Source organism: Diabrotica virgifera, chromosome 3 (assembly GCF_917563875.1).
Source record: "Diabrotica virgifera virgifera chromosome 3, PGI_DIABVI_V3a".
Lineage (NCBI taxonomy): Eukaryota > Metazoa > Arthropoda > Insecta > Coleoptera > Chrysomelidae > Diabrotica > Diabrotica virgifera.
The window spans coordinates 105,823,587-105,837,957 of record NC_065445.1 but is presented as its reverse complement, the minus strand read 5'-3'; the positions used below and the strand labels follow the sequence as shown (position 1 = coordinate 105,837,957).

The window sequence follows — 14,371 nt, the reverse complement described above, 5'->3', positions numbered from 1 at the left end:
TGGTTTAAAGTTAAAATTTTCGGAGTTATAGAGCAATAATTTAAAAAAAGATTTCGGAGCGCTAATTTGTTTATAAACAAAATAGCACACTTTCTGTGGACTTTGCACAGCTATATTACTAATATAGGAAATCTTAAGATTTGATTTCAGCATGTCCAGCAATAAAATAGCTGGTAATTAATTTTCCTTGTTTTTTACTAATTTTCCCAGATTATTACCTTACATCTTTCATTGAGTTGATTCATGTTGTGGACATTCTCAATTATTATATTTCTAATTTAATACTATTCTATCTAATTCCTCAAAACAAGCAAATTTCAATTAAAACCAGCCATATTAATACCTTTTGATTTAGTTTTCCTTGCAAGAAATAAACAAAACACATCTAAACTAAACCTAACATCACTTTTGGCCATTCATTCATGTCCGTGTCAAATAATTTTGACATCGAAATTATAATATCAACCACTTTTTTGGAGTCGCTATTAATTTCGATAGTCGCTATGTCGTGACGTCATTTCGTTAGTTCAACTAAAATCCACAAGGCTCGCACAGTCGCATTTCAACGTCGCCATATTGAAAGCGACTGGTTTAGTGTCGAAATTTGATTTATAATCAGGGCCCTGGCGGAGTGTTCGCCGCCCTTTTGGGCTCTCTGATTCATTTGTTGCGGAGAATCAGTCCGCTGTTGTCTTTTATTATTATAGCAGCGTGTGTGACTTGGCCCTGTCTACAATTTTCCTCCATTCTTTCCGGTCCTTACAACGCTCCTTCCAATTGTAGATTATCAGCTTCTTTATATCTCCTAGGGCTTGATCTCTCCATCTTGTTTTGGGTCTTCCCCTTGGTCTCCCTGTTGTTGGTCTCCAGCCAGTTATTCGCTTTAGAGTAGAGTCTGGGTTAGCTCTTTCTGTGTGTCCCAGCCACCTGAGCCTTTGCGCCTTCACGAACTTGATTATGTCTTCACCCTGGATGACTTCTTTAATTTCTTCATTTGTTAATCTTCTAAATTCGCCTACACTTATCCTCACCGGTCCCATTATTCGTCGAATTATCTTTCTCTCTAAGATTTCTAACCTCGTTTCTTCTTTTTGTGTTAGGCACATCGTCTCTGCACCAAAGGTGATCACTGGCCTGATTGCAGTTTTGTAAATTTTTAATTTGGTTTTCTTACTAATGTTTTTCTTTCAAGAATTTTTGGTAGTTCCAGTAGGTTTTATTACCCAGTAGGATGCGTTCATTTATTTCATCCGCTCTATCATTTCTGCCATTCACCATCACTCCCAAGTATTTGAAACGGTGTATTCCTTCAAATGTATATGCACCAAGCTTAATTTCTTTCTCGATGTTCGTATTCTCTCTTGAGCACTTGAGGTATTTCGTTTTGCTTTGGTTTATTACTAGCCCTCTTTTCTTTGCTTCTTTATCTAGTATTAATATTATATTCTGCATGGTTTTTAAATCTCTAGTAACCAGTGCAATATCGTCTGCATACGCTATCAGTTAGGCTGAAGATTCGATAATAGTTCCCCTAATTTTCGCTGCTCTTACTGCACCCTCCATGGCAATGTTAAATAATGTTGTTGACAGGGAGTCTCCCTGTCTGACACCTATCTCCATTTGTACTTCATCTGACGGGCCTTCCCTTGTTAAGATTCGTGCCTTGGATTCCTTCATCTTCGTGAGACTTATTAGTTTTTCTTGAATGCCTAGTTGGTTCATATCATTAATTAGCTCCTCCCTTATTACACTGTCAAAGGCTTGCTTGTAGTCAATAAACAGTATATGGAGATCTATTCCCTGCTCTTAACTTTTTTCGACGATTTGCGTTACAATGTGTATTGCGTCTATTATTGACTTACCTTCTCTGAATCCATGTTGCTATTCACCTATTTTTGTTCTCGTTTCTTTTTCTATTCTTTGTCTGATTAAATTAGTTAATATTTTGTACATTGTATTTAAAAGCGTGATCTTGTCGCCTTTTTTATCGATTGGTGTTATCAGACCGCAATTCCAGTCGTTCGGCATGCGTTCTTCTTCCCATATTCGTTCTATCAGCTTGTGGATTCTGTGGGCTAGTTCCTCTTCCCCTTTCTTGAAGAACTCATTTATAATGTCATCTGGTCCTGCTGCTTTCCTTGTCTTTAATCTGTTTATGGTCGCCAATACTTCGTTGTATGAGGGAGGCTCTGATTGTTCTTCAATCCTATTTTCTGTTTGTTCTTCATTTTCTGCATTTCCAGCATCGTCTTTCTTTTTGAACAATTCTCTATAGTGTGTTTCCCATTCCTTTTTTCCAATATTTGCCGGTATCTTTTTCTTATTCTGTGCTTTTATGTGTTTATATAGTCTTGCATTATCGTTACTATTAGCTTCGAGTTCCAGCAGTAAGTCTTCAATCCATTTCTTCTTTTTAGTTCTGCAACATTTGTCTGATTCTTTCTTCTTCTCTTTATAGTGTAGGAGATCTTCTTGTTTCCCTGTGGCCTACCACCTGTGTCTTGCTTTGTCCTTGTCTTTACTAGCTTGCTCGCATTCTTCATCGTACCAATATTTTCTTTTATTGTCTTCCATTAGTCCTATCGTCTCCTCTGCTGTTGTTAAAATACTATCTTTTATGTCTTTCCATGTTTCATCTATGTCCGATGGTTTTAGGACTAGTAGTTTTTCTTCCAACGTAGTGCAGATTTTTCTGTTTGCATTATCTGTATTTAGTTTTGACCGATTCCACCTCTTTCTTTTCTTTCTGTCGTTTTTGTCTTTAAGAATCTTCAATTTCATGTCGTCTATCACCAAAACGTGATAGAAATCAGCATTGGCTCCCCTATAGGACCTCACATTCTGTACAATTGTTCTCCATTTTTTTGAGATTAGGATGTGGTCTATTTGGTTTCCGTATGTTGTTCCAGGTATTAGCCACGTTACTTTGTGCTCTTTTTGTGCTTGAATTGGGTGCTAGTAATAAAAGTATTGGTTGCTGCTGCTAGATTACATACTCTCCTGCCATTGTTATTCGTATTTTGATGGATCGTTTCTTTTCCTGCGATTTCTCTGTTCGTGTCTTCTTTCCCTATCTTTGCGTTGAAGTCTCCTAACAGGATTAGTATGTTGTTCTTTGGTATTTCTTCGTACAATTCTTCAAGTTTCTCATAGAATTCATTCTTTTCTTCTTCGGGAGCATTCTCTGTAGGGGCATATACAGTATGTCCCTGTAAGTTGTATCCATATGGAAAACTTTTTTATTATTAACTTTACGAAAAAAGTTATTCTTTATGAAAAGTTCTGCATGGTCCAAAACACAAGACTCAACCATCAGATATCAAATTTTATAAACGTTATACGAGGTATGTCAAAAAGTTTGAATTTCACTCTCTAGTAAAATAGATTTATTTTTCACACTATTGAAAATTGTTATTGTAACGAAAGAGTTTCGAATCGGCGCAATAAACAGTCCCCGGCTTGGGAGAATTCCAACCGTCGGAATAACAGTAGCCGTGACGTCACAGAAGCGACGGCGCTGTGAGTGAAGATCTCCAGAATATTCATTAGGCCGAGGGATATGTAGACATTTCGAGAACAGGACCTATTGGCTATTTAAGCGGAGCGCGCTGTTATTAGAGTTAGTCTTAAGCTAAAGTCTGTAAAAAATAAATTCGTCTGTACTGTTATATAAATAAAGTCGTATATAAATTACGAACCGCTTGTTTCTTTGTAATTATAAGTTATTACAGTAAATAACCGCTACGAATTAGACAGCAGTGGGTGCAAGATAGTCCTACAAGCACGACTCAAGGATGTCCTCACGAAGAACGGAGATGACCCAGAGACGTTCCACTTCCAGTCAGCAGAACAAGTAATCTTATCGAAATTAAAAACTGTTTCTGAAACGATCGATGAAACTTCTAGAAAAAGCGACGATAAATTCGAAAATGTTGCTAAAAGATTCGAAAGTGTTTCTCAAAAGATTGATGAAACTTTTAAAGAGGTCTGTAGACAAAACAACGAAAAACTTGAAGAAGTTTGTAGACAGAACGACGAGAAATTTGAAGAAGTTTCTAGAACATTCGATAAGATGCAGAAAAGTGTAGAGACCGTAGAAGAAAAGATCAAACAACTAGAGAGCATGATAATCGATACAAAAGTACAACCATCAGTTAATGCAGCAGCGTTAGATCCTGTGGTGAAAGATGAACTACCGAGAGACGAAACGTCGCATAATATGAGATTCAAATTACCACCATTCGATGGAAAGTCCTCTTGGTCCATATATCTTAGACAATTTGAAGCTATTGCGACCGCCAATCATTGGACCGAACAAGAAAAGGCTGTTTCATTGACTGCTGCTTTACGAGGTGATGCTGCAGATATCTTAAGGTCAATTCCCAAGGGTCAAGAAAAATGTTACCAGACCTTGTTCACTCGTTTAGAAAAACGCTATGGAGATGCTCATCTACAACAAGTATACAAAGCACAACTGCGAAGTAGAAGTCAACGAGCAAGTGAGAATCTGCAAGAATTTGAAGCAGATGTTGCTCGTGTGGTGCGGTTGGCTTATCCGGAGGCGCCAGACAGTATTTTAGAAGAAATTGCCGTAGATACCTTCATCAATGGGTTGAAAGAAAGTGAACTACAGGAAGCTTTACGACTAGCAAGACCGAAAGTTTTAGATGAAGCACTTGCTATTGCCTTGGAACACGAAGCAGCTAGCCAAGCTTCACGAAACAATCGAGTAATAGCCGTGGAAAAAGGCGATAAGAGAAAAGATGAACGTTTGGTGGAAATGGTACGGAGGGTGATTCGTGACACGATGCCGAAGAGACGCGTGAAGAGGGCTGGAAGAGTTCGTTCAAATACAGATGCTTCCTCGATACGGCCATGCGGTGAAAGTTGTAATCACCGGCTTAAAGTAGAGGAACAGCGTTGCCCTGTGAGACGAACTATCGTAGTAAATGAACAATGGCAGCCCCAACAGTTACAACACGCCCAAGAAGATGATCCATGTATAAAAAGAGTATTGGATTGGATGAGTCGAGGTGAGAGACCTAGTTGGCAAAACATTAGTGCATGTAGTCCGGAAGTCAAGGCCTACTGGAGCCAATGGAATTGCCTGATACTAAAAGATGATCTTTTGTACAGAACCTTTGAGAACGATGATGGTACACAATCTAAGCTTCAGTTGATTGTACCTAAAAGTAAAGTGTCAGAAGTATTGCGTCAGTTGCATGACGGTACATCAGGTGGACACTTTGGTATTACGAAGACTCTGCAAAAGGTTCGAGAACGGTTCTATTGGGTGAACTGTAAAGATGATGTAAGAAGATGGTGCCGGAAATGTGAACTGTGTGCATCCGGTAATGGTCCAGTTGGTAAAAAGAGAGCACCCATGAGACAGTATAATGTTGGCAGTCCTATGGAAAGAGTAGCAATCGACATTGCAGGTCCATTTCCAGAAACTGATGCTGGAAATAAATACATCCTGGTAGCCATGGATTATTTTACGAAATGGACCGAGGCCTATGCATTACCAAATCAAGAAGCTGTTACCGTTGCAGAGGTACTTGTTAAAGAATTCTTCAGCCGATTTGGTGTTCCCTTGGAGATCCACTCCGACCAAGGGCGAAACTTTGAGTCAGCTCTTTTCCAAAACGTTTGTAAATTGATTGGTGCCAATAAGACCAGAACAACACCCCTGCATCCTCAATCAGATGGGATGGTCGAGAGGATGAACCGAACGATGGGTAAACACTTGTCCAAAGTTGTATCTGAACATCAGCGAGATTGGGACCAACACATTCATTTATTCCTGATGGCCTACCGCTCGGCCGTAAATGAAACTACAGGTCAAACACCAACCTGCCTGATGTTGGGTCGTGAAGTTCGTTTGCCCTGCGACCTAGAGTTTGGCCGCAGACCTTCTGAGGAACATGTTGCAGGCGAAGAATACGTCGACCGCCTGAAGTTACGAATGAACAACATTCATGAACTTGCCCGACAACACATCCAGATAGCCAGTGACAGAATGAAAGATCAATATGATTCTCGATGCAAGAATGAAAGCTTCGAAGTAGGTGATCTTGTCTGGCTTTATAATCCACAACGTCGTCGCGGCTTGTGTCCTAAACTGCAAAGACAATGGGAAGGTCCGTATGAAGTTAAGAAGAAAATAAATGACGTAATATACAGAATTAAGAAGTTGCCAAACGGTAAACCAAAAGTTATTCACATAAATCGTCTTGCACCATATGCTGGCTCAAATGAAACAGAAGAAGCCCGAGTCCTCCAACAGGAGATGAAAGACGCCGCACAGCCAAGTTTTAATCAATTTATGTCAAATTACGCAGCGAGAAAGAGTGCTAGATTCGGCGTGACCACAGAAGTTCAGCAAGATCTGTTTGGTGTTCCAGAAAACGTCTCTCTAGCCCACTGTGTTGTCCAAGACCTCGAGATGACCAAAGGAATCTCGTCCGTATTCAATAGAAAGTTCGGCCGCCTGGACGAGTTAAGAAATCAACAACCTAAAATTGGAAGAGTACTGCGATTGGAAGATGGTCCTCGATCTTTGCTGTATATGGTGACCAGGAAGTCTTATACGGACACGCCAAGCTACGAGAACATATGGCGTGCTCTAACTAATTTGAAGAAAATCGTGTGTAATTATGACATCAAAGATTTGGCTTTACCAAAAATAGGCCATGCAGTAGAAAATCTGGATTGGAAGATTGTGAGAAGCATGCTTGAGGTGGTCTTCAGAGAAACTGGCGTACGAATTACTGTGTGTTGCATGAACCCGAAGATGTCGGATCCTTCAAAGACAGTAGACTGTTATTTCTTCTTGAAGGGTGTATGCAAAGCTGGAGAGTCGTGTAGATTCCGCCATCCTGAGCCTTCATCTAGAGTTGCTGATCGGGACGCTCAGATCTTAAGAGGGGAGCAGTGTAACGAAAGAGTTTCGAATCGGCGCAATAAACAGTCCCCGGCTTGGGAGAATTCCAACCGTCGGAATAACAGTAGCCGTGACGTCACAGAAGCGACGGCGCTGTGAGTGAAGATCTCCAGAATATTCATTAGGCCGAGGGATATGTAGACATTTCGAGAACAGGACCTATTGGCTATTTAAGCGGAGCGCGCTGTTATTAGAGTTAGTCTTAAGCTAAAGTCTGTAAAAAATAAATTCGTCTGTACTGTTATATAAATAAAGTCGTATATAAATTACGAACCGCTTGTTTCTTTGTAATTATAAGTTATTACAGTAAATAACCGCTACATTATTATGAAAAGTTGTTTGGACTTAAAAACTATATTCTAGTATACAATTATATCCTTCTAATTAAAAAAGTAATTTTACGAAAAAAAGTGATTCTTAATAAAAATTCTGGATGGTCTAAAACCTAAAATACAACCATCTTATATCAAATTTTATTAATTTTATACGAGGTATGTCAAAAAAGATAAATTTAGATCAAAAGTAAAGTACCTTTATAGTTCAGAATATTTCAATTTGAAGGATGTAATTAAATACTGAAACATAGTTTTTAATTCTAAATAACTTTCCATAATAACAATTTTCGATATTGTGAAAAATAAACGTGTTTTACTCTTGAGCGAAATTCATATTTTTTGACATACCTCGTATAAAATTGATAAAATTTGACATAAAATGCTTGTATTTTATACCATGCAGAACTTTTTATTAAGAATCACTTTTTTCGTAAAATTAATAATAAAAGAGTTATCTGAATTGAAATAACTGAAAATAATTATTATTATCCATAATTTTTCAAACAAAATTATATTCAATTTGAAGGATGTAATTGCATACTAGAATATAGTTTTTAACTTCAAATAACTTTTCATAATAGCAATTTTAAATATTATGAAAAATAAAGCTTCTTTTCTCTTGAGTGAAATTCAAACTTTTTGACATACCTCGTATAATATTCAAAATATTTGATATTTGATGGTTAAATCTTAGGTTTTGGACCATGCAGAGCTTTTTATGAGGAATAACTTTTTTTCGTAAAATTAATAATAAAAAAGTTTTCCATATGGATACAACTTACAGGGACGTACTGTATATTAACAAATGTTAAATTTGCTTGTTTATTTTCCATTCTTATATATGATATTCTTCCATCAACCGCTTTAAAGTTAATAATCTTGTCTCTTACGCTATTACTAACTAGAAAGGCGGTTTCATTGCGACCCTGTTTGCTTTCTCTTGCGTAGTACATTGTGTAGTTTCTTCTAGCGACCATCCCTTCTCCTGCCCACCTTATTTCTTGTAGCGCTAGTATTCCCATCCTATTTATATTTTGTCATTTCTTTTGCCAACTCTTCCATTTTGCCTGGTCTTAGAAGTGTTTTGATATTCTCCGTTCCTATTCTTATTTTTCTGTTTTTGTTTGTTTTTTGTTTTGTTTTTGCGTATTTTTTTACAAAATATTTTCATGTCCGTATTCGTTGCCAACTCCGTTATACTGTCGCCGTCTTTTGTTATATTTTCTGTTAGTTTTTTGACGCCATTTTTATTAATTTTATGCTTGGATCTATATTATCAGATAGGGGGATCTGTCGTTTATTGTCCTAGCGTTACCCTTCTTTTCTTCAGGTTTCTTCCAGTAATTTACATCCATGCCTTGTAGTTGCTCCAGTGAGAACAGTTCACCATTTATTCATAATTTGTTGTATTTTAATGCGGCTATGTGTCCTTCCTGGCGTAATAATTTCATATGCTGGAGAAGATGCTTCTTTTCTTCTAGTATTTTTTTCGGGAAGTCCTCATTGATATATATTTTAGTTCCTCTTAGGTTTTTAGCAGCCTTCAGAATTTCCATTCTCGTAGCTTCCTTTTTCATTTCTAATATGATGGGTCTGGGTACATTTTGGGGATCACCCTGTCTACCTATTCTTCTCATCTCTACCAGTTCTTCATCTAGGTTTGTTTGTACGCCGATTTTTTCCATTATCCCTGTTATCTTATTTATCATCTCTTGTTCGCTTTCTGTTTGGTTTTCTTCGACCCCTGTATTACTATGTTTTTTCTTCTAGCTTGCCTTTCCAGTATTTCAATTCTAACTTCTTGTTCCGTGATTTTAGTTCTCATTGCTTTGTTATCTGCTTTCAACTGCTCGTTTTCTTTATTTAATTTATCCAGGTCTACTTGCATTTTATTTATTTTCCTTTCGATTCTTACATTTCTTTTATCCATTTTCTCTCATTTTTCTAATATAATCTGCTCCATTGTACCGCAGTAAGGGGGTTCGCCCAATCAACTTGGCAGAGCGTCAACCCTTCTCAGCACTTTGGAGTTTTATTCAGATATGGATTTTCGTACTAACGATTGGGCTTTCTTGCAGAAATTTTTCAATAGCCGGCAACGTCGCTTTTATTTCAGACAGCACTTCAGCTCTTATCGGGATGTTTTTGTCTGTTGTATGTAATATTATTATGTAATAATATCAGCACTCACTTCCACTTCTCAGTGGCCCAGTGCTGTCGCTTCAAGACAGAGGCCAGTCTTAAAGCGACAGCACTGGGCTCCACTACCAGCCAAGCGAGGTGAGCGAGGCAGGTCGACCTGAGTAGCGAGTCACCGCAGTGACGTGATCTCGCAAGATAAGTCAGGCTAACTTGAGCAGCAAGGTGTACCTTGTTGAAGTAATTTGCGGCTCATAATTAAACGGTAGCAAGCGAAGTGAGGGAGCTCCCGATAAATTTATATATTTTAATCGCGTGACTGTTTTGCAACTTACACTGCACCGAGGTGTAAAAATATTTTCGGATTGTTATTAATTTTGCTTTTCTTTTACAGACGTCTATCCGGGGGAGGACTTCGCTGCAACGCGGCGACAAAAAGAATTGTATTTTATTTTTATTTCTTTTTGATCTGTACATAATTACATTGAATATGCGTATTTTGTTTTAACCTGTGTTTTACTGAGTTTGTCGTCTTAAAATAACTACCCGTCACACTGTTATTCCTTTTATACAGTGTGTCAATTTTAACACTTACAATGGGATATATCTCACGAACAAAAGCTGATATCGAAAAATGCTTGAAACCGTTTCTAGGAAAGTACGGGGGAACTAAAATGACATGAAAGGGAACTCACCCCCATTAACCCCCTAGGAACCACCCACCACAACCAAAAATTTTTAAATTGCAAACCCCTACTTGTGATACATCATTTAAAAGATTATAAAAAAAGCTATCCAATGGTATAAATCATAATTATACAGGGTGTTAATATCAGCCGGTTTACTATGACTTTTGTATTTGTAATGCTTTCTCCCAGACTACTAAGACTATTGAATGATAAGTGTCCGTCGGTAGTACATTTTTTTGTTAAATAAAAACTTAATTTGCCGTTTTTGCATTGTTTATATAGGGACCCTCCCTATATAAACAATGGTTTTTGCAAAACAAGTTAAAAACATCTGTTTTTGGGTTCTGTCAGATTCAATAATTTTTGGTTTATTTGAGACTTTTAAATGTCATTAGTTTTCATCATTTGTACGATCAGTACTGTCATTCAGCTGTAGTTGTCACGATGGTTTACAGTATACCTGAACGCGTGGAGATCATTTTCTTATTTGCGTCCCCAGAACCAGTGTTATTTACGAACAGCTCAAATATTTAATGAAAGGCATCCGAAAAAAAATGTAAGTCACGTATACGTCCGCGATTTAGTTGAAAAGTTTAGAGAAATGGGATCAGTGCAAAATAAAAAGAGGGATGCCCCAAGATTACTGAATGAAGCATCCCAAATTGAGGTCATTGGAAATTTTGCAATAGAGCCTGCCACATCAACACGTCAAGTATCTGCAATGACAGGACTTTCATACATGAGTCGGTTAGAAAGGTGTTGAAATTACATAAGTTTCACCCGTACAAAACACAAATTCTTCAAGAACTAGGCGATGATGATCCAGACCGACGAATTGAGTTTGTGAACTCATGACTGAAAGAATTCGCGTTGAACCGAGATTGTTAAAAAATATTCGTTTTACTGATAAGTGTACTTTTATGCTGAATAGTAACGTAAATAAACAAAACTGTCGGTAATGGAGTGATGCGAACCCGCATCGATTCAGAGAAGGTCACACTCAATATCCTGAAAAACTTAATGTTTGGGCAGGAATATTAGGCGATGCTATAATTGGCCGCTTGTTCATACCAGGCAATTTAAGTGGCGACATTTGTCTCGATATGCTGGAAAACACAATCGAACCTTTAATTGTGCATGAATTAGAGAACCAAAGGGACGACCAAGGCAACCTAGCTCTAGACGAAGATTTGCTACACTTCCAACAAGATGGAGCACCTCCTCATTATGCAGCTCCAGTTAGGCACTGGTTGGGTACTAATTATCCGAACGAATGGATTGGAAGGAGAGAACGAGAGAAGTGGCCACCGAAATCACCAGACTTACCGCCACCTGACTTTTTTCTATGGGGTTACCTAAAGTCAGTTGTTTATAAAACTCAACCTGTGTCACTTGGGGAATTGCGAGAAAGAATTACGCAAGCATGTCACGCTATTACTAGAACAACATTTGCCAAAGTTCGTGCAGAAGTTGAAAATAGGCTGTATTATTGTTTACAAAACAACCGAACTCACTTTGAACATTTACTTAATTGACATTTTTAACAAATTTGTAGTTCAACAAAAACCTCATTAAATTTTCCATTTCAGTCAAAGTTTCACAATTAGTGCTTCACCCTGTATAATTATTATTTATACCATTGGATAGCATTTTTTATAGGCTTTTCAGTGATGTATCACAAGTATAGGGGTTTGCAATTTAAACTTTTTTGGTTGTGGTGGGTGGGGCCTAGGGGGTTGGTGGGTGTGAGTTCTATTTTGTGTCATATTAGTTCCCCCTTACTGTTCTAGAAAGAGTTTCAAGCATTTTTCGATATCAGCTTTTGTTCGTGAGATATAGCCCATTGTAAGTTTTAAAATTGACACACTGTATAAAAAACAGTTGTTTTTAGAACTCTTTAGCGACGTATTAGTACCTATAATATAATCTTTATGGATTACCGTCGAAGGCCGATATGATCAACCAAAAAAGAATGTACACGGTTATTCACTATATTTTGACCCCCCTGTAAAATGCTTTATTTACAGAATTAGAAAAAATGTAAAACACAAAGGTTATTCGATTTTTAAAATATGATTTTTTGACATATAGGATAACATACTAGTGACGTTATCCATCTGGGCGTGATGACGTAATCGACTATTTTTTTTAATGAGAATATGGGTCGTGTGCTAGCTCATTTGAAAGGTAATTTAATTCTCTATTCAGTAATATAAACATTAAAATAATTATTTATACAGGGTGTCCAAAAAAATTTTCTTAATTAAATTAATTGACACAAAAAGAAGAATGTATGTAATTTATTTAATTTAAAATACATTTTACTGCTGTTAGAAAACAGAAATATAAGTTTATTGCACAAATAAACATTGATTTTTGCTTAAATTCAATGTTCAAACTGCCAAGAGGCAGATGGGTGGCAGCTTGAACATTGAATTTAAGTGAAAAGTAATGTTTATTTGTTTAATAAACATTTATTTCTGTTTTCTGGCAGCAATAGAATGTACAGTCGGAAAAATGAAAGAATACCCATGAACGATAACAGCAATCACATAAAATCACATATTTTGTATTTGCTGTTCTTTTTCTATAAATAACAAACGAGAGAGATAGATTAATAATTATCTTAATAATATGTGATTGATGTGATCGTTCATGGGTATTCTTTTATTTTTCCTACTGTATTTTAAATTAAATAAATTACATACATTGTTTTTTTGTGTCAATTAATTTAATTAAAAAAAATTTTTTGGACACCCTGTATAAATAATTATCTTAATGTTTATATTACTGAATAGATAATTGAATTACCTTTCAAATGAGCTACCACTCGACCTCTATTCCCATTTAAAAAAAATAGTCGATTACGTCATCACGCCCAAATTAATGATGTCACTATTAGTACGATATATTATGTCAAAAAATCATAATTTAAAAATCGAATAACTTTTGTGTTTTACATTTTTTTCTAATTCTCTAAATAAAGCAGTTTACAGGGGGGTCAAAATATAGTGAATAACCCTGTACGTATTTGGTGATTTTTCTAGTGACATTATTGGGTGTGAAGTGTGAATCTATCTTTTGTGTTTACTCCTTCTGATTTAAAGAAAGGGTATAGGTATAGATCCATTATAGATCACGGGTATAATAATATGATATGAAAAATATAATAAGAGAAGCTATTAATAATATTGACTAAAACATTGGAGGTACGTTGTAGGTTGCTTTACCACGTTTAGTAGTGATTATTCAACCTGTCGAATTCTGCATCATTTCCAAGCCTACCTATTGCCTACATTTTTTACCAAAAAAGCAGAAATCTAATTTTGCCAAAATTATAATTAATGGCTTACCAACTCATCAAAAATGATAACAAATCCACCCCTATCTTGTGAAAAACTTGCCACCGCCAACAGGGGGGTATTTGAATGCCAGACACTGTTCACAGATATGGACCCCGTTTCAGGAAAGACAACCGGCCTTTCAAAATACAAAGTCATTTTTAAATTATCGTTTTTTTTAAGAGAAAAGTCTAGTTATCATACGTAGTTATAGTTCACTATCAAACTCTGTTTTGATTTAAAATTGGTTGCCAGGCAACGACTAAAAATTGTCAACATTATTTATAAAATTAAATTAGTAATTATTACAAAGATTTCTTTGTATAAATTACATATCCAGAGTTGTTTATTTATTTCTTGTATTATTTCTACCTGACTATTTATAAACCGTTCCGTAAATTCAAATATTTTTGAATTGATGTGAAGTGATAAAGTGCGTTGGCAACACTGATTTTTCCCATGAGTTAAAACGAGTCCACTGCTTGCACCGATCCCATTGGTTATAATTTTGCATTGGTCTACGACTCATATACTAAAATTTTCAAGGAAAAAAGAAAATATTTGAAAAACATGAACGATACATGCTTCGTTCCTAATTGTAAAAACACTGTAGGCATTGCCTTTCCAGAAGAACCAGAGATTAGAGAAAAATGGATAGAAACGTTGGGTTTACAGCACCTTCAGCCAGAACCATCCAGTTTTGTTTGTTTAGATCACTTTCAAGAAGACGAAAACAAGGATTTACAACTTACTGGTTAGTGTATTTTCAAAAAAGTTTATTCAAATATTTCAGAGAAGATTTTGCTGTGGTAAAAAGTTGTTAATTAATATAATATAAAGGGTGAGGATTTCAATCCTAAAAATTAAATCAAATAAATTATATCTTTAATGTAAATATACTAAATGTATGTAAATATAAATATG

At 36.3% G+C, this 14,371-nt stretch overlaps 2 protein-coding genes across 3 annotated transcripts in view; one reads left to right on the top strand and one right to left on the bottom strand.

Moving 5' to 3' along the window:
- Positions 1-13,660, bottom strand: part of LOC126881999 (intraflagellar transport protein 140 homolog) — a 335,998-nt gene extending 322,338 nt beyond the window's left edge. Inside the window, exon 1 of the mRNA XM_050646764.1 lies at positions 13,460-13,660. Within this exon, the coding sequence (XP_050502721.1) occupies positions 13,460-13,606 (147 nt within the window). The 5' untranslated portion in view covers positions 13,607-13,660. The remainder of the gene's footprint in view (positions 1-13,459) is intronic.
- A 263-nt stretch (positions 13,661-13,923) lies between these two features.
- The window catches only part of LOC126882000 (uncharacterized), a 76,388-nt gene continuing 75,940 nt past the window's right edge, over positions 13,924-14,371 (top strand). The window contains exon 1 of one of the 2 annotated variants that reach the window (XM_050646765.1): positions 13,924-14,201. In XM_050646765.1, the coding sequence (XP_050502722.1) occupies positions 14,018-14,201 (184 nt within the window). In that variant the 5' untranslated portion in view covers positions 13,924-14,017. Of the gene's footprint in view, positions 14,202-14,223; positions 14,289-14,371 lie in introns of those variants that run through there. The other variant, XM_050646767.1, reaches the window with a different exon arrangement.